Genomic DNA, 19604 nt, shown 5'->3' on the forward strand with positions numbered 1-19604 from the left:
CCTGCTAACTTCCACTCCCACTCCCACTCCCACTTCCACCTCCACCTCCACTAAGTACTCATTACTGGAGTAACAAAGACTGGCGCTTTTTTCTTTTATCACGAAGTTGGAATCCATCAACTTTGCTGCCATTACCATAGCAACTACTTGACAGATATAATGCTATTCTCTGGCCCCTATTCCATCAGAGGCACATACCTGCTAGATGCCCCCGTTCACTAAGTCTCCTTGACGCCATCAACAAAGACGTCGACTTTCTCGTTGTAGAAACACAACCGGTCTTGGATGGCCGCGCTCTCTTGTGTGGGATATGTGTAATACCAGACAGCGTCCTGGATTTCGTCATCCCCAACTCTCAGGTGGTAGTAGCTGGCTTGCCCCTTGTACGGACAGAACGTTGAGCTTTCGCTCGGCACAAGAGTGCACCAGTCCGCGATGGCGGTTCGAGGGAGGTAATACCGAGTACGCAGCATCGTTTCGAACAGGAAAACGCTGCTTGTACTCTGAGCTATCACCGTCCCCTTTAACTCGATCCGGATCTCCCTTTCCGAATGCAGGCACTCGATTCGTTTGTAAGGATCCTTTGGGTGAGGGCCAAGCACCTTCTCATTCTCGGCAAAGAAGTCTGGACCCAAACGTTAGCACTCACTCGGTCAACGATCCAGGGCGTTGGGATGCTCAGATCTCATCATCATCATCATACATACCGATGTCATTTGGAGCGATTTTGACAAGACCTTCGAGAGGGCCTTTGTCATACCCCACGACTTCCACCGATTTGTCTTTGCTTTTCAATGTCCCGGTCCAGAATCCAGTCTCATGGCTCTCTTCTTTCATGATATCTGCAGGGCCTGCCTGCAAGGACTCCAAAGGAATGTAAAACAGCGGATCTTTAGATGTAGCATGTAAGCACTGCATACTACACTACGACAACCTCGCTCCCGGAAGATGTGACTGACAGTATGGATGCTCCCACACGTACTCCGCATCTAGAGTGTCAAAAACCCATTTGTTTCCTAACAAGCCTCGAACCCTCCTTTTACATGGCTCTTGTTTCGCCGGCCCATCACGCGCCAACTTCTGGGCGAGGTCGGAAGACCTGCACATATCGTGGGAGGTGAGACTACTTTGACTTATTCGGTAGCTAAGACACTCACCTGATCTTCTCGGATGCGGCCATTGTAATCCGTGCCTGATTGGACTTGAGGGCCAAGTGTACAATTTCACACAACGATGATATACGGTCACAAGTGGCTGCAAGGATGGTTTGCGATGACCTCCGACCGACGTATGTTTTTCTAGAATCTTGCTGGATGGATGGAAGCTTTGTCGGGCATTGAATGACGCTATTGCAGTGATGAGCGGGGTTTCCATAACAAACGCCTTCACCTCTGATTAGGTGCCCAGCCTATCATCTTTCGAGAAGCCATTAACAGGATTAGGACATCACACCATCCAAGCTTGTTTGTCATACCGAATAATATGGACCACGAAGAATTTAGAAGTTATAGCAGTGACAGTGTTCCGTCTGGCATCACTATTGAAATAGAAGCCAAGTATCATCAATTGGTTTTTTCCCGAGTATAGAACGCTCTAGACTACATCAATAGCAAATCGAAATAGCTTCGCAAACAGCTTGCAGTGTTGATTGTTTAGAACTCGAGAGGTCTGAATGGGTTTCTCCGGTGGTCTAGACGATTGTTGTTACTGCCCAGGGCACTGATGTCGATGCCGCACGGCTCTTTACTCCAAGGCCTGCAACCTGCATCGGTCTCACACACTGTGCCAGTCTCAGGTACTTTTCCAAACTCGAAGTAGTCGCTGACAATGTCGTTTAAGCAGGGGCTCCAGTCTTTTGCAAGAGCACAATGGCCAGCTGCTTCCTGTATGACGACCGCAGATCCCGGATGTCCTTCGGACATGAGATACGCATTGGCAAGAGGAGTCACAGTATCTAATCTGTTGGATATAAACAGGAGCGGAGCTGCCGGAACGCCTTCTTTAAGAGATGGATCTGCAGGCGGCGTCTTGAAAGGCCCGGAGAACCGCCACTTTCCTCGACTTCGCCATGCAGAGCAGGCAAGCCGTATCTGCGCCCACATTGATCCAAATGTGCTGGACTGGTTATGAAGCTCGGTGACATAGTCTGCAAAGAAAGAAGAGTCGTACAGGTGGTCCGTCTGATCCTCTGCGTCACTGCAGGCAATGGCTGCTGTGATGTCCATGCCCTGCTCAAAGATCGAGTCATCAACACTGCATGCATCTTGTAAGCGGGGAACGGCAATAGAGCTAACGACGCCCGTAAAGTTGCCCTTCAAAGCTTCTGCAAGGTGCTGTGCATGCGGCTCAAATCCATCGATAGGCGAGTACAGCGCATTTCGGAAGGACAGGCGTATATCATTTCCGGTAATCGCAAACACGTCCGAGCCATCAATGTACGGTACAGGTTTGGCGTCCGTATCGGAAATAAACTTATCGATGCGCGTCTTGATATCTGTAGGGCCCTCGTCTTCTTGACTCCAGAGAGGACATCTTTCACCTGACTCAAAGCAAGTCTCGTAGAAGAAATCAACAACCTTTTCGGTGTCACCCAGATTGCAAAGCCACTTAGCCGAAGAATAATCGTAAGAGTCGTCGACACCATCCACAAGGACGCGCCCAACCCGGCCCGGGAACATAGAGGCGAAGTAGTTTCCAAGAACCGTTCCGTAGCTGAATCCCATATAGTTCAAGCGAGGGGGTCCAGAGCCGCTTATCTCTGCCATGAGCGGAACCTGCTTGGCGCCTTCGCTCGCGGCCTTTCTTGCAAGTTCTTCGGTTCTGAGGTCATGGATACGATCGACCATTTCCACCATATCTCTTGCAACTGACGGAGTTGTAATGTAGGGCAAGATATCGATTTCCTGATCAGCGTTCTGACATAGGCTGCTCCAGGCGTCCGTCACTGCGAATTGACGCTGTAGAACGTCTTCGGCCGCGGTTATGGCGCCAATGCCGTGCTTCTCAACGAAGTACCTATCCCTTGCCAGGACAGTGCCAAAGCAGTCAACCCTTGGCGTGGTTGCGCCCACGCCTCGAGGATCCCACGATAGTATCTCCCAATGCTTCTCTCTATCAACGACTGACTGAAGGTGCCGACCATATTTACGGATGAATCCGACGCCCGAGCCGCCGGGACCGCCAGGATTACTCAATATCGTACCACCGAAGCTCGGGTCGTCCTCCGCTACCTTGGCAGGCAACTTCGTGATGGCGAGTGCTATAGTTCTGTTGTTGTCCACGTCTAACCAATCCAATGGCACTTCAAGCCTTGCACACTTGAAGCCATCAAAACAATCGTGAAAGCGCAGATCAGAGGTCGGCTTGACTTTCTCCCATGGAAAATCTTCAGGCTCAAGTCGAGCACTCACGAGGGGTACCAATGTCAAAGCAGATGTCAGAATGTCCCTTAGGGTCGGCATTTTGGCAGGGACCGTGCCTCCTCCTAAAGATCGCAATAAAAAATTCAAGCCGGCTGAGATGGGGCGCAGATATGGTGACGCGCAGCCTGATCAGGACGATGTGTTTTTGGGGGCTGGACTGAGCTCTTATAGTTGTAGGAATCAGGCAAATGATTACGCGGTATTGTCTGCAAGTCAAGATGATAATGCACGGCTTGGCGGCAAAGAGAGGTGCAGAGGATGTGCCCCGCTAGGCGGTATCAGGAAGTTCCCTGTTGAGGTTCCCTGGTTCCGCATGATTGCGCGGGGCTTGGGCCGGCAATATAACAAGACCTACTTCCCACACAAGTTGACACCTGACTTTGAGAAATTCACCTTTCTCCGATCACTTCCCAATACGATCACAGCAGACATAGGTCACCAAGAATTAAGATCATCATCCCTTGAGAGCTATGAAGTGCATCATTATCACTCTAAAGAGAATGGTCCATAGTGTTGCGCGTAAGATGTCGGACAATTGTCATGAAATTTTGAACTCCTTGGATCATTGCACCATAACCGTACCAGTCCCATCATGAGCCGCGTATTGCTACTACGTAAGTCAACAGTTCAAGCTACATACTATCCAGCCAACTTGCCGATACGAAGATTACGATGCCTTTTATGTATCAAGGGACTGTGCAGCAATGTACCTGAAACCCGGCGGCAAGAGACTCATGATGACCTTTTGTTATTTCACATCATTGACAGCAGAAAACTATCTTGTCCAGTAGTAGGTAGTACGTCAAACAGAATTACCTCTGAGAGTCCCCAATTATAGAGAAGCCACTCTAGGAATCAAGACAATCAAAGCCTATTAGCCAGAGCTTAGTGACAACCGGTGGACGTTCTTCCATTTGCCATGTAACTTCAAACAACCGCGAATTTTTAGTAGAAGTGCAGTTTGCTTGAGTGTTTAAGCTATTTTGCAAATGTAAGATGATGAAAGAATGGTGTCGATCCATCAGCACTATTTCCCATGCCTTATATATGGCTACCTTGTGAACATTCGCAGACACTCTTAAACGCCATAAAGCCTTCTTAATCCGCTTCCTTCTTTGACTTTTCACCTCACGGACTGGTAATATGAAGGTGTTTTTGCTTTGACATTGCACTCTGTTGTAATGGGTAACGGCGTACCAGGTCCACCTTATCCAAGCCTAATTTGACAAGAAGTCGCCGACAATCAATGGGACGTTGATGATCAATCAGACCCATTTCGTCTCATGTCATCTAATGTTTACTCGTGCTCCTGTCTTGGTATAGGTTCGGGTTCTTCACGCACCCAAAAGATTACTCATCATCAAGGCTCCATTCAAAGCCAAGCTTAACGCCAACTCTCATTCTAGTGACCACCTCACGCCACTAAAGTAAGCACCCGGTAGCCTTTGAATCTGCATGAGATTTAGCTTCTTGCTGACAAACCGCCAACGACTATATTCCCAAATGAGTTATTTGATCAGTTGTTCGAGCCTCACTACAGTTCAATACTGTCATTTTTCCGCTGGTTAGACATTTTTACTAGCGGCTTTTGTCCGTGGCTGCATTTCTTTCAGTGTGCTCGGAATGGGCTTAGTCTAAATTTACGGTGAGAAAGCAGGATTCATGACCAAGTGTAAGGTTGTCAAATAACATATAAACCATGGGCCTTCTCACCAGTTTTGGAATTCAAAGGCTTATTCAAAGGACTCAACATACATAATTGTTCAATCGAGCATAGATCTCGTACATCGCATCTCATTGAAGCTCTCCTGTCAACAAGTAGGCACATGGCTGGTTTCAAGAATATCCTGCTTATTGGAGCGGGAGGGTCCATTGGGAGTGTTGTTTTGGAGGCACTTTTGAAAGAGTCATGCTTCACTGTCTCTATTCTACAACGCGCTTCATCCAAAGCAAAGATACACCGAACAGTGCATCTGATCACGGTTACGGATTCTTACCCGGAAGAGGAACTGAAAGCTGCCTTCAAAGGACAGGACGTCATCATCAACTGTATTACCTCGCTGGACGTGAGTGAGCAGTACAGGTTCATCGACGCAGCAATCGAAGCAGGGGTTCGAAGGTATGTGCCCTCCGAGTACGGGCTAGACAACCTGAAGCCGGAAGCGCAAGCCCTGAACATGGTCTTCCGGGACAAGGGCAAGGTACAGGAATATCTACGGTCCAAGACCGATGTCATTGAGTGGATGAGCGTGAGCTGCGGCATGTGGATCAAATGGAGCATGGAGCACGACTTTCTGGGCATGCACGTTCGGGAGAAGAGGTTCGTTCTGTGGGACGAAGGAGAAGGGTATTTTAGCTGCACGACAGAGGAGAATACCGCCCTGGCTGTCGTGAATGCGCTCTCAAGGTATCCCGAGGAGACCAAGAACAAGAACCTGTTCTTGAGCGACTTTGCCATCACCCAGCGACAGCTTCTGGCGGAAATCGAACGGCAAACAGGCGAGAAGTTCTCTGTGGAGAAGCTGGACAGCTATAAACTGATTGAAGAAAAGCAGGCCGCGTTCGAGGCGGGGGATCGGTACGCTACATAGGCGCTGATCGAGACCGGATTCGTGACTGGGCGCTATGGAGGCCACCTTGAAAAGAGCGGGGAGATCCTGAATGAAGAACTTGGTCTACCAAGACAGAATCTCCAGGAGGTCGTGGCCAATGCCTTGAAGTCGGTACTGGGTTGAGGTCGTGAGTTTTAGACGTACCGGTATGTGGTCGTTGAGTCTACTGCATACATGCATTGGTCCGGCAAGATAGTCCGGGCCGCTATGAGGGGCCACGATACAGGAATACATCGATCAGGAGTGTAGAAATGACCAAATTTACAGCATGATCTTGACTGCTAGTGCTTAATATGCGTGATCACAGCCTCACACCAACGATGCTGGGTGCTCTTTGTGGAGAACGAGGTGCGAGGTGAGCATTGTCACTTGGTACAGTATTGCAAGGCACCTCAAGGGAACCCCCGGTAGCACGCTTTATTACCGGAACACACACCCAGAGCTGCCTCTGCTCGCAGCCCACGGCGACATCGGTGTTCGGAGCCGTTGTCGGTCTGGTCATGGTCGAATGAGATGAGATGAAATATGCTACGAGACACCCAATGCAATGGGGTAATGTAGGTATACTGAATCACTCGGGTTTGTGCAGTGTCGGTTGTGGTTGTACAATATCTACAGCCAGACCTGGTGCCTGCCCAAGCAATTGAGGTAAGACGGTGTAGGCATATTCTCTTCTCAACTACCTAGGTAAGTTACATTCTATACTCTAGGGAGAGAACAAGCAATAGGGTAAGGTATCCATCAAAGATGGAAGGCATCCGATACGAGACTGGAGATTTCCTGATTCAACCCACTCCCACTCCCACTTGCTCCTCCCCTCCCCTCCCCTCAGGACTGTGCCGGTAGCTACAATAGCACTATACTGTCGGGTAGCAGTGACCAACCTCCAACCAACCAGCCAGTCGGGTCCGGTCGAGAACAGCCCTGGAGGGCGGTCAACACTGCCGTAGCACCCCACGCGCTAGGAACTCAACGACAAATAGGGAGCATTGCCGCTACAGGGTGGACCAACCCACCCTGTGCCAGGTGTGCGGTGCAGGACGGTAGCACCTGGGCAAGGGTAGGTACCGTACGGTACGCCTGAGGTCCACTAGAATGCATCATACCTACCTAGGTACCTACGTACTGTACCTAAGCCTTGCTTGAATTCTGCCTCCACCCACCCACCACCACCCATCGGCTACGATCGATCACCATCTATCTCCCTACTGATTCTTACCTGCCTACCTACCTATCCTAGCCTACCAGACTGTTTCTACTTGACTTGTTTCATTTTGCTTGCTTGCTTGCTGGATCTTTCCCGAAAGTCCCTCTTCCTTGACGGCAAAATATCAAATTGTATACCATCACAATACATTGCATTGAATTGCAGGAATCAACATACCTATAGACATCGGTAGACTGCCAATAGAACGCCCCCCCATCGCATGACCTGCTCTTGGACTCCTCGCTGGACCGATTCCTGGCTGAGCAGCTTCCTCGCGACGACGGACGGCGACAATATTCTCATTACCACTGCTGCTGTTGCTGTTGTGCTGCCGCTGAGCCCAAACCCTGCGAAACACACTCGTGATACCCACCAGCTTCAGCTTGCGGAGTACTGACTGCACTGGCTGACCTGGCTGTACTGGCTGGTAAGATAACCACGCACGCACGCACGCACGCACACAGACCTAGAAGAGAACCTTGGGCTTGTTGCTGATGTAAATTCATGAATAGCCTGACGAGCTCCCTCCCATCCTCTGGCCGTGGCGGGCTTGCTACCTGCATCCTCAACCACCCCGAAAGAATAGAGAGAACGATCAAATCTGCCAGCCCAGCCCAGCCCAGCCCAGCCCACCATGGATCCAAGCAAGGAGGGCTTGCTCTCTCCCCAAAACCGCTTCCGCAGCTCGCTCGACGGCCGCCGACGGGCCTCGTCCGACACAGAATCCGACATCGATGCCACCGAGTTCCTCACCTCCGATCCGCTAGCCAATCCCTCCAAGAACGACCAGCAGCCCGCCTTCCTCCGCGCTCAACGACAAGGCCGCCTCGCTGCTCTCAGACGACCCTTCCGCACGCGCTCACGCTGTTGCATCATCACATTGGCTGTCATTGGCATACTATGGCTTCTTCTCGGGGCGGGCGGGGCCTTTGTGTACAAGAAATATCAGGAAGAACCTCCGTACGGCCAGTCTCCGCCATGGTATCCTGCCCCCAGGGGCGGGACAGCCGCCTCGTGGGCTGAGAGCTACAAGAAGGCCGCAGACATGGTCAGCAAGATGACCCTTCCGGAAAAGGTGAACGTCACCACCGGCACTGGCTGGGAGATGGGGCTTGCCGTCGGCACCAACGGGCCTGCTGTGCACGTTGGCTTCCCTCAGCTGCAGCTCCAGGACGGCCCGCTGGGTATTCGCTTCGCCGACAACGTCTCCGCATTCCCTGCCGGCATCACTGTCGGTGCCACCTGGAATAAGGAGCTGATGTACCTGCGAGGTAAGGCCCATGGCGCCGAGGCCAAGGCTAAGGGAATCCACGTCCTCTTAGGCCCCTGTGTTGGGCCACTGGGGCGGATGCCCGCAGGCGGCCGGAACTGGGAAGGATTTGGGGCGGATCCGTACCTGCAAGGCATTGCTGGCGCGGAGACAGTCAAGGGCATCCAGAGCGAGGGCGTCATGGCCACCATCAAGCACTTCGTCGCCAATGAGCAGGAGCACTTCCGTCAGCCTTGGGAGTGGGCCCTGCCGCATGCCATCAGCTCCAACATTGATGACCGAACACTGCACGAAATCTACGCTTGGCCCTTTGCAGACGCAATCAAGGCTGGCGTTGCCAGTGTCATGTGCAGCTACAACATGGTCAACAACAGCTACGCCTGCTCCAATTCCAAATTGCTCAATGGCATCCTCAAGGACGAAATGGGCTTCCAGGGCTTTATCATGAGTGACTGGCTGGCCCAGCGCTCCGGCGTTGCCAGCGCTCTCGCGGGTTTGGACATGACCATGCCCGGAGATGGCTTGCGGTGGCAGAACGGCAAGTCGCTTTGGGGGAAGGAGTTGACCAAGTCGATCTTGAACGGATCCGTACCAGTCGAACGGCTAAACGACATGGTCACTCGTATTGTTGCAGCTTGGTACCAGCTCGGGCAAGACGATCCGGCAAAGTTCGACAACAGTGGACCCAACTTCTCGTCGTGGACCGACGAGCCCAAGGGAATTATGGCCCCTGGTAGCCCGACAGAACAGGAACAGGTCGTTGTGAACAAGTACGTCAATGCGCAAGGAAATCATTCGGCCATCGCGCGACAAGTTGCTGCTGAGGGCATCGTCTTGCTGAAGAATCAGGGTGTGCTTCCCCTGAACCGAAAGGGTATTGCTAATGGAAAACGCCGACACGAAGGCAAATACAAGGTTGCTGTCTTTGGAGAAGATGCCGGTCCCGGAGACGGCCCCAACTCATGCAAGGACCGGGGCTGCAACCAGGGCACCCTGGGGTCCGGCTGGGGTAGTGGAGCTGTTGAGTTTCCGTACTTAGTCACTCCGGTCGATGCACTTCGTGCCAGCTTTGATGACAGCGAGGTTGAGTTCTCTGCATATCTGACAAACTCCGCTCCCAGGGGGTCCAACTCCAGCCACCTTGCCGATCAAGACACTTGCCTTGTCTTTGCAAATGCTGACTCGGGAGAAGGTTTCATTGGATGGGGTTCTGTACGAGGAGATCGGCCTGATCTCCAGCTCCAAAAGGGAGGCGATGAGCTGATCGCGCAAGTAGCCGCCGGCTGTGGTGGAGATACCGTTGTCATTGTCCATTCAGTCGGTCCAGTCATCATGGAGAAGTGGATAGAGTTAGAGGGGGTGAAGGCGGTTTTATATGCAAACCTTCCGGGCCAAGAGAGTGGCAACGCTTTGGTAGATGTGCTTTTTGGCGACGTGAACCCTTCCGGAAAGCTACCTTATACAATAGGCAAGTCTCTTGATGACTACGGCCCTGGAGGCAAGATCATGTACCTGCCAAACGGTGTCTTACCTCAACAAGACTTCAGTGAAGGCCTGTATATTGACTACCGCCACTTCGACAAGGAGGCGATCGACCCACGCTTTGAATTTGGCTTCGGATTGAGCTATACCACGTTTGAGTACACAGGCTTGAAAGTCTCACCAATCAAAGCCAAGACTGTCCTGCCTGCCTCACGGCCCAAGCCGGCTGCTGAGCCACCAACCTACGACAGCGCTATCCCCGACGAAAAGGAGGCTCTCTGGCCTAACAACATCCGCCCGCTCGACAAGTATATCTACCCCTACCTAGATAACATCGACGATATCGTGACTAAACCTTACCCCTATCCTGACGGTTATAACGTGGTACAACCTCTCTCCGGAGCTGGTGGTGACGAAGGCGGCAACCCCGACCTATGGCAGACGTATGTCAGCGTCCATGTCGATGTCAAGAACACCGGTGAAAGGGCTGGCAAGACTGTGGCACAGTTATATATCGCTTATCCGCAAGGTGGCAGCAGGATTGATTTTCCCGAAAAGGTTCTTCGCGGTTTTGAGAAGGTCTACCTGGAGCCTGGCGAGACGAAGACGGTTGAGTTCAACTTGACGAGGAGGGATCTCAGCTACTGGGACGTACGTCACCAGAACTGGATGATTCTCCTCGCGGGACAGTACACTTTCATGGTTGGTAGCAGCTCTCGTGATCTGACAGTTTCGGGGACTTGGTAATCTAGAAGAGGCACCGATGTACGAAGAATATGCAGTACATCAGAGACGACAAAAGAACACAGATGAATCGTGTAGGTCATCTGCTGGGACGAAGACTGAGATTCACAAGGTGTCAGTTACCAAGGTGTCGTCATTTCTTTATTCGGCTGCATATGTGTGCTCTGGAGTCAAGCAGACTGTCAACTGTAGTACGGAGCATAGCTTCACAAGCTACAGCGATGAACCCTCCCAGATTGAGGCAAACTAGAGTGGTTGAATCTGTCTTATTTTTGTGCGGCTAAATAACTTAGAAAGAAAGGATAGACACTTGTGCTAGAGAGCCTTACTGTTATACTTCATTGAACCCCGCAAGCAATGACCACCGTGCAACAGATTCTGCAATGTTTGAGTCCATAGTAAAGATCAAATCGTCCGGCCAACCACTGCCATCATTTGGATGCCAATTCTTTCCCAGACCCTGCCACAAGTCCAGGCAATATCTTGAATCGTCAAGTCTCAGCATCTGACCTAACTACCTTGTGTAGTGGTGTTAGTTTGAATGTTGCAGGAAGGTGTATATATATCCTTTGAAGTCATGCATCCATGCTGGATCACACAGCCAACAGCTTTCACCAACGTTTGGACTATTACGGTGACAAAGATATTTTAGCCGATGTGCTTTTCCATCAAAAATGACTGGGGTGGACGGAGAGTAGACACAAATTGCTCGATGCTTACCTGTATATAGGCTTGGGTAGGATTCTATCGACATCCCATTGTATGAGGCACCACTTGTAGTTGTGAAAGGGGTGGTTGTCGGAGAAGAAGAGGTTAGACTCGGGACAGAATGGAACGAGGGAGTCCTAGCGGTCGATCCAAGGTGGTCCAAGCCTATTACCAATCATCTCCAGCCGATCCTCGGGGAGCTTCCTGCTGTTAGCATCCACAACTGTCTTGTGACACAGATGATCCAGAGGGACAAGGAACTCCTGAATCCACAGGGCAACACATGAGTCGCTCATGTTCTTGAAGTAGAAGGGCGGGATGGTGGAGAAGGACTCATCGCTATCGAGTGCGAAAGTGGTGAGGTTGGCAGCCGGCTTGTTGATACCGATCTTGATATTTCGCAGAGGGAGGAAGAAGAGGACGGCGACAACCAGTGCCGCAGAGAAGTTGACAAAGCTGAGGATCTGGTTGAGACCCATGGAGGTCTTGGGGGTCTTCATCATAGCAGGTCGGGGCATCGAGTGTCGCAAGCCGGATGGCGAAAGTGATCTGATGATCAGGTGGCGACGAGTGGTCAACCGTGACTGATTTTTGAATTTGTAAGGAACGTGAACAAAGGAGTGAAGCAGTCGTGACCAGACTGGCTGGATTTGATGACTGAATTTTTCAAGGAGTGGATGGAAACCAGAGGTATCCGCAAACAACGAAGATTACCGCAAGGCAGATTTACGGAGGAGTATTGGCTGGGTACAGTAGATAGGGTGAAGGCGATGTTGTCGGAAAGGGGATATAATCTCCCGACGCAGCTTTCTAAGGCAAGCTCAAGCTAGACATGGTGCGATGCAGTCCTGTTTACCTACTTCCTAAATGGGTCAGTCTTCCAGCTGGCGCTAGCTTTCATCCCATCACAGGAAGCATCTCCCATTGCCTCACGAGCTAGACTTGTATCAGCCAAAACAGAACTGATGAGGACCTTATTGACCATGGCTTGCTTTTCTTCTTTTTCCTTTATAAATCAAGCCATGCTGTTGTCTTTGCACATGACATGTAGCTCTCAAAGATTCTAGCAACTCAGTTCAACGAGCATTGTAGATGAATCAAAGAAAGATACGATGGGTTTCTCAACTTGATTTGAATTGACTGCAAAGCAGACTCGAGCAAGACGAAAGACCAGCTTTGATTGTTGTGGAGGCATGACGAATTCCTACAATGGCAATGGTCGATATGAGCAACTCACTTGACTCCGCGAGGTTGTAATCAGAAATCAGGTTCGTTGCAAAACACCCAGTAACCTTATCAAGGCACTTGATTACTTTGATACAAGAGCTCCTTGTCAGAGATAAAAGATTGATCATATTTCAACACAACTTTAGTTATCCTTTCTCTGAGATCACTGCTGATAGGGGAGTTTCAGCGTTCTGTAGCAATTACTGGCTACGTTATTACACTATTCTCCAAGATTACCATAGGATTTTTTGGCATACGAGGTCACTAGGAAGTGGTTCAAGTCCTATTTGCAATGATCTATATACTCTATTGCCATTATTGAGCGAATCTGAACGGGCTTGCGGACTATTCTGTGTTCATTCTCGAGACTATCTAGACTAAATAGATGGACTAAGTCGAAGAGGATCCATGCTCGTAAAACTTTTGCCCATTCTTCAGCAAATACTACATCCACATTAGGGTCTGAATACCAAGCCATATGGAGTGCCGTTCACTTTTCCGAGACAATTAATCATTACGAGATATAAGAGTTTATCTAGGGGTCCGGCATCTATTGCAAGCAACCATTCTATACCGGTTGTCAGTAACATCAAACTTTTGTCTTTCCACCCCAACCTCAGAGAATTCACGATTCAACGCCAGGACTTTTCCAAATTTAGACCCCACTCGTAAGACGGATATGATCACCAGTCGACAATTGTGTCACACGTGGCTGTAGGATGCGGTAAAGAGAGTCGTGTTATCTTGTGGTTTGCTTGTGGACGTCACAGGACGCACAGCGAAGCATCCCACAGGCATAACAAGCTTCTTGAAGTAAGGTCATACCACCTGCGTTGCAGTGACACTGCGAGGTGTTAGCCTGCTAAGTGACCCACGAGAAGTGGCAAGTCCGGGAACACACGCAAATCCAGACCCAGACAATCTTTTTCTTCTTGGGTTTCGGTGCCATTGGGCGGGCTCTGCATCAAGAAATCGTGTTTTGCGGGGGTTTTCGTTTCTCATGTATTGTGCACAACCCTCAGCGGTGAGTGGCGTTGACCGCACGTGTCCTGCTGGAGTCCGTCCCCGTGGTGAACCCTTGCCTATTCCTCGTTGCGTTGAGAGCCACTCGACTCGAGCTCGGATTCTTCGGCTGCATCAAGTTGGCAGTGTTGGTGCAATTGAGCAGTCGAACTCGATGTTATAGATGCTAGGCCGAGGCTTACTCGACAATCAATGCAGAATTGAGACTTCGTCGGTGTGGGAGGATGAGCGAAGGAGATATGACCCTTGCAGTGGACAATTGTGTGCCCTAATCAACTAATCAACTAACACTGAAAGAACCTGATGCTTTGAATTCGGATTGGGCGAATGGGAGGTCAGAAGGCAGCATCCCGCCGCATCTGTTAATAGTCGGTCAAAGAGACGCCAAAGCAAAGCCGATGCTGTTGTATGCATCCCAGTGCTGGGGCAATTAGATTATATGGCGAGGGGTTCCGTTGGGTCAAAAGGAAATGGTCCTAGGGGGTTTATCATCTGACAAGACGCGTCAAAAGGGCGTCTCCTGTCGCGTTTGTTTGCTCGCTCACGGCTAGGTACAGAACAGTCCATGCCTACAGCGGAAAAGGTACTCCCCCAGCAGAGCCGAAAGACGCGAACCACTGGAGCGCTCAACTAAGCAGCTCGACGGAAATAGATAGAGAATCCCTCGGACGGGCAGAGTCTGGCCCGGAGGATTGGACATGATGTATGACGATCGGAAACCGGACCTCTGAGACAAAGAAACGTCGCAGGTCCCCAGTTGAACAGAACTCCTGTCTGATTGAGTAACAAGGATCGGGGCAGCGATTAGGTAGAGCAGTTGGCCTAACATGCCACCATACTTACCTACCCCACTTACCTCTTCACATACTTGCACGGATTGCTCTCTTTCTCTCTCTGTGTGTACCGTAAAACTTGGCGGATGACATGATTTGGTGTCGCGTGCCCAACGAACACATGCCAGTGTATGGCAGTACCCGATATTCGGTCGGTGTCCGTCTATGCCTGCTGCCCGACAGCATAGAGTTTGGCTATCATGGATTGGCATGGAACCTCGCTTCGGGCGGTAATCATTGATAGTTGGAGTCATGAGATATCTCCAAGGTCTAGAGGTTGAGTGGGCCAGAAAACAGACTTGATCTCTGACATCGGAGACATATCAGGTACCATTCGGGTGTCGCCCCTCTGCATCGCGAAGAATATGTATGGGCGATCAAGATGACAATGATCGGATGGATCTGGGTCAGGATTGGGGTGCCATCCAATGTATAAATAAGTAGATCGAGCAAACAACGCCTACGCTCCGACCTCAGATTCCCATGAGCCGAGCTAAAGCGGCCCGAGCTTCCTCCCTGAGACACTTGTAATCTGCAACTATTTCGTCCAGCACACCCACCAGCCCGCCTGTCAACCTGGGGCCGGTCCGGGCCATCTGGAGCTTGTGACAGACGAAGCATTTAAGGACTGCGACGAACTATGCGTGCACGGCTCTCTTTATTCAAGGTAGGCAGGGAAGAGTAGGGAAGAATAGGGAAGAGAGCATCAAGGCCTAATTTGATGTCTTGGTCGTTAACCAAGGTTGCGCGCGTATTTTCTATGCTGGTATCAGATTTCATCGTTCGCACGTTCATTCGTCCTACTGTGTACCAAACTCAAGCCCCTCCCTACTCTAGATCAGTCAGTCAGTCCTGACACCGTGCTGGGTTGCTCCCAAATGCCTGCGTGCGTGCGCCTCAATTCCCGATGTCGCCTGATACGGCTGCCCGATGTGCCTGATGGATAGCCACGTTCCAACCGGAAACAAAATTTACCACGCGCACGGCAATACCGAGATTGTTCATCCGTCGATTTCCTATGCGCTTCCTCATTCACAAATGATCAGGCTCCTACGCTCCACTCATGCTTGCGAAGGGCCCCAAGGTAAAAGGAAGTGAACAATTTTCGAGTGAGGCTCACAGTATAAGGATGGGGCAACTTATCGATGAGACGTGCCCACGTATTCTTGCATGTTCGGTATGAATACCTCCCAGCCTTAAACACCGTCATAGACGTGCACTGGATCCCGCTGGTCTTGCATGAATGGACACACTATATGACCGCCGTTGTGGTCGGGCAAACATCATCCACAACGCCGGGTCACTACCTAGGATCTTCCCAATCGTCGGGTATCGCGCTACATCTACAATTATGACGGGCTGCGTATTTTTGCTAAGATGTGAGTCAGAAATACCTGCACCATCTCGCTTGCCTGACAGGTGCATGCGGCTCGGGTTAGATCACCACCGTCTCTTGGGCCACAAGCCTATCTCTGATGACGACTGGTGATGGTGCGCTTGCTACCCTCGAATATTAGGTTCAGAGCTTGGCATCGACGTTGGCAAGGCCCGTCTACACCGCCTCCCTGGCCCAACAGTCGTGGCTGGACTATCGACCACTTGAACAGTTCTGCACAAATACTCCGTTCGAAATTAGTGACCGACTGTTCTTGAAACCCCCATGTGACCCGAAGGAGTCCCGTCTTTCTCCAGTAGAGATGCACAGCCTCCATTGCCGTATACAAGTAAGCATACTTTAGCACTGTTCTCCTGGGTAGTCAATCTTCGTAGTGTCCATGGCCTCCTGCTTGCAGCTATATCCGTATCGATCGAATGCTTGGGCGGACAGGCTAGTAATATGTATTCAACATGAAAGACGAACATTACAAGAAACATGGAGCACTTCGAACATGGAGGAAGTTTTCATCTTGTTTTGAAACCTTCATGGAGCAAAGAATTCTCAACTCACCGACAGTTTCTGAGGAGTAGCGAGAATCAGCCCTATGTTGACTACATCCAAAATCCATTTCATTCGGTAGGACTGTCTTGCCAAGAAACAGATAGCCTACAAGGAAACAGGACTCGTCACTTTGGGGTCGAGGAAGATGGTGAAGAGAGCGGGGATGAAAGCGAAGATGAAACAAATTCAGCCGAGGATCTTGGTGAAGACGAAGCTTCGCACGCCCCCGATATTGTAATACAGGAGGAAAACGTTGTGAAGATTTTTATGAAAGGCCTAGATGACCATGACCAGACATTGCTGCCCTATTTCAATCAAGCTGAACTGGTTGCAGCATTTTGCGAAGAGGCCAAGCTCGAGACACTACGGCTACACAATCCAGGGGCTGAGGCAACGTCACTTCTTTACGACGATAACAATGGTGCAGCTCAGTCCATAAGACGCCGACAACGCAAAAGACTTTATGGGGAACTAACACCACATCAACTATACGAGGAGTTGAAAACGGAGGTACGTTAACACGATATATCATGCCTTGACTTGGAAATTGGGCTTATCTTGATAACGACTAGAGATATCAACTCAGCCCGAGCGATGGTAGTACAGACATGACGAAAAGCCGACGACCAGATGTGGAGCGACGCTTGATGTATGTTCTTTGGTCTTTGGTAGACCATCCTTGCAGACTTGCTGATATTATCACCAGCTATGCTACTAATCCAAATTGCTGGGTCTTTCTCGCGATCGCGGCTACTGCGCCACGTACCCAAGCTTTGGCTCTTAAGAATTTCTTCTACAGATACCTGACCTCCCGGACATCACTCAGCATCTTAATTCCAGTGAGTCCAGTCTATCCTATCTTGATTTACTTTGCTGAGATGCAGCATAGTCACTTGGTTTTAAAACATTCAACTTTGATATGCATCTTTCATACTACGCCTTTCATAGGATCAGTCGATACCATGAAGCACGGAAACGCCATGACGAAACCCCTTTGAGACAGACCTGGACTTTGCCGTCTATCAGGGAAACTTTGACGTGCCCTGCATCCGCCATTCATGACGAGTTCCAAAATGTTCACTGCATGCAAGAGGCACAGTTTTCGCTCTGCTTAATTGGTATTGATCACTGGAATTGGACTGCATATGCATTTGTCGATCCTGGACCCGCTTCGGAGGACAGTGTTGATGGGTATCACGAAGCACACACGACCAAAGGCTTGCCTCCACCAGACCCGCTTGCAGCTGGGCGCTTTCCCGTTTATGACCCAGTAAAGCAGTGCCCGAGAGAATATTTTCTGAAAATACTTGAAATACGGGTTAAACTTATTTTTAGAGAGTGGCATCGTGCTGAGCGGTGGGCGGAAGAACAAATCAAACAGTATGCCATTTTTTCCTCTGTGAATCGTGCCTTGATTCTATTTGAAAAGGCTTCATTCTACATACAAATATGAATGATATGCTGACGACTGCAAAATCCAGGATTGTTCTCATGCCGCTTTCTCATGATATGGGATCTCGAAATGCCGAGCGAGTTCGCAGCCGTTCTAATTGGGTCAATGAAATAGGAAAAATTCTGAGGCTTTTGAGGAACAAACTTTCTGAAACAATTGAAGCATGGCAGGCCTTCAAAAGACAGGCATATAGTTATTTTCTGTCCGAAGACGGCATCGCAACGACATCATCACGCCTGGACGGATCTCTAGCTTCCATTGACGCTGTGTTCTCGGACCTGCGGGCAGTTCTATCCAATTTAGAGGCCCAAGCGAAGATTGTAGACGAGATCCGTCTGTCTGTAAGTGAATTATGGATCAACTCAAATTGAGATAAAATATCACGTCTGACGAGTACTAGGTCAATTCCCATTTGTCTTTTGAGAATCATTTCGCTACGGTATTTCAGCAGAAAACGGCAGGGCACGTCAAAGTCCTTACGGTGATCACAATTGTAGGACTGGAACTTCTATCTCTTGATACCAATATTTATGCTAAGTGGTGACAGGTTTTTCAACCCCTAGTTCTCACCCAGGGTCTTTTCAGTACTCAAGGAGTGTTACCATTTAAACCGACTTTTCCCTCCTTCATCTATGCTCTAATTCTTACGGGGGTTTTGGTTGGGGCTACATCAGCGGTCCTCTTCAATTGGGACCGGTGGTACAACTGGCTGGCCATACTTGTACGGGAGAACCTGCTGCTCAGGAAACCGTATTTCAAGCCAGATAGAAAAAAGCGAAGAGATCACATCGACAGTACCATTGATGCCGACAAGGTGAACTCGCAAAATGGGATCACCACAAGTGCTCCTCGACGGAGGCGAGGTCTATTTAGGCTTAGATCGCGAAGGGCCAGGATAAGAGATCCCGAGATGGGCCTGGAGCTAAACGATCTCGGCATGTCCTAATGTTTGTTTGTTGTTTTTATTTATGTAACATGTGAGCTATTACTGTAGATAATGTTCATATTCCTCGTCACTTGTTGTTATATTGAGTACTGAATTTGGTATGATAATGTCTACAGAAGTATGCACTCTGAAGTTCACTCTGAAATGACAAAAAGTGCAGTGTACATGAGCACCAGCGTGACCTATACACTGATCTAGGCACTGAGGACAGACCTACTCTGTTCATACAAGTCCTGGTCACTCTTGAAAAAGAGTTGAGTCAGTATGGTCAAGTTTAAAAGCAGGAAATCCTAGAAGGCTGACAGGGCGTTTGGTTTCAACGGGCGCGCGCCTCTGCATCAACGTTGAGCTCAAATATTCTGCTTGAAACAGTCGACCACGCCATCTGTCGGACGTTTTCAGGTTGTGTTTGACCAGCTCGGGCGTCTCTGTCCAAATTTCCCATGCATACACACTCATCGGCCGAGAGATCCAGATACATTTTTTAAGATGGCCCATGAAATGATCAAACGTTTGAATTTGATTGCCGTAGATAATTTCAAGGTATATTCGAAAGAAATAGTTTTCGAAATCATGGTGGCCAGCTGATCCTATCACAAGAACAAGCCTAATCCAAACGTCGAAGCCAATCTGGCGTAAATCATTCAAGACGGAAAGACTGCTGAAATATGGTTTCAGACGAAGGAGACAGCTTGTGTGACGGACCGTAGAGTGCGTACGAGCATGTAATTGGGTAAT

General features: G+C 49.8%; 4 protein-coding genes across 4 annotated transcripts; 2 read left to right on the top strand and 2 right to left on the bottom strand.

Annotated features, from left to right (window-relative positions):
• Positions 1-1652: 1652 nt before the first annotated feature.
• UCRPA7_2552 (putative peptidase tripeptidyl-peptidase protein) lies at positions 1653-3880 on the bottom strand (the record flags this gene model as incomplete). The annotated part of the gene is made up of 4 exons (XM_007915124.1): positions 1653-3259; positions 3411-3484; positions 3778-3796; positions 3853-3880. 4 exons carry the CDS (start codon positions 3878-3880, stop codon positions 1653-1655), a joined length of 1728 nt encoding a protein of 575 aa, XP_007913315.1.
• Positions 3881-5248: 1368 nt separating this feature from the next.
• Positions 5249-6013, top strand: UCRPA7_2553 (putative isoflavone reductase family protein; the record flags this gene model as incomplete). Its single annotated transcript, XM_007915118.1, has 1 exon — positions 5249-6013. One exon carries the CDS (start codon positions 5249-5251, stop codon positions 6011-6013), a length of 765 nt encoding a protein of 254 aa, XP_007913309.1.
• Positions 6014-7875: 1862 nt separating this feature from the next.
• UCRPA7_2554 (putative glycoside hydrolase family 3 protein) lies at positions 7876-10740 on the top strand (the record flags this gene model as incomplete). Its single annotated transcript, XM_007915126.1, has 1 exon — positions 7876-10740. One exon carries the CDS (start codon positions 7876-7878, stop codon positions 10738-10740), a length of 2865 nt encoding a protein of 954 aa, XP_007913317.1.
• Positions 10741-11582: 842 nt separating this feature from the next.
• Positions 11583-11963, bottom strand: UCRPA7_2555 (hypothetical protein; the record flags this gene model as incomplete). Its single annotated transcript, XM_007915107.1, has 1 exon — positions 11583-11963. One exon carries the CDS (start codon positions 11961-11963, stop codon positions 11583-11585), a length of 381 nt encoding a protein of 126 aa, XP_007913298.1.
• Positions 11964-19604: the final 7641 nt, after the last annotated feature.

The sequence above is a fragment of the Phaeoacremonium minimum genome (assembly GCF_000392275.1).
Source record: "Phaeoacremonium minimum UCRPA7 unplaced genomic scaffold PA7_03_scaffold_167, whole genome shotgun sequence".
Classification (NCBI taxonomy): Eukaryota; Fungi; Ascomycota; class Sordariomycetes; order Togniniales; family Togniniaceae; genus Phaeoacremonium; species Phaeoacremonium minimum.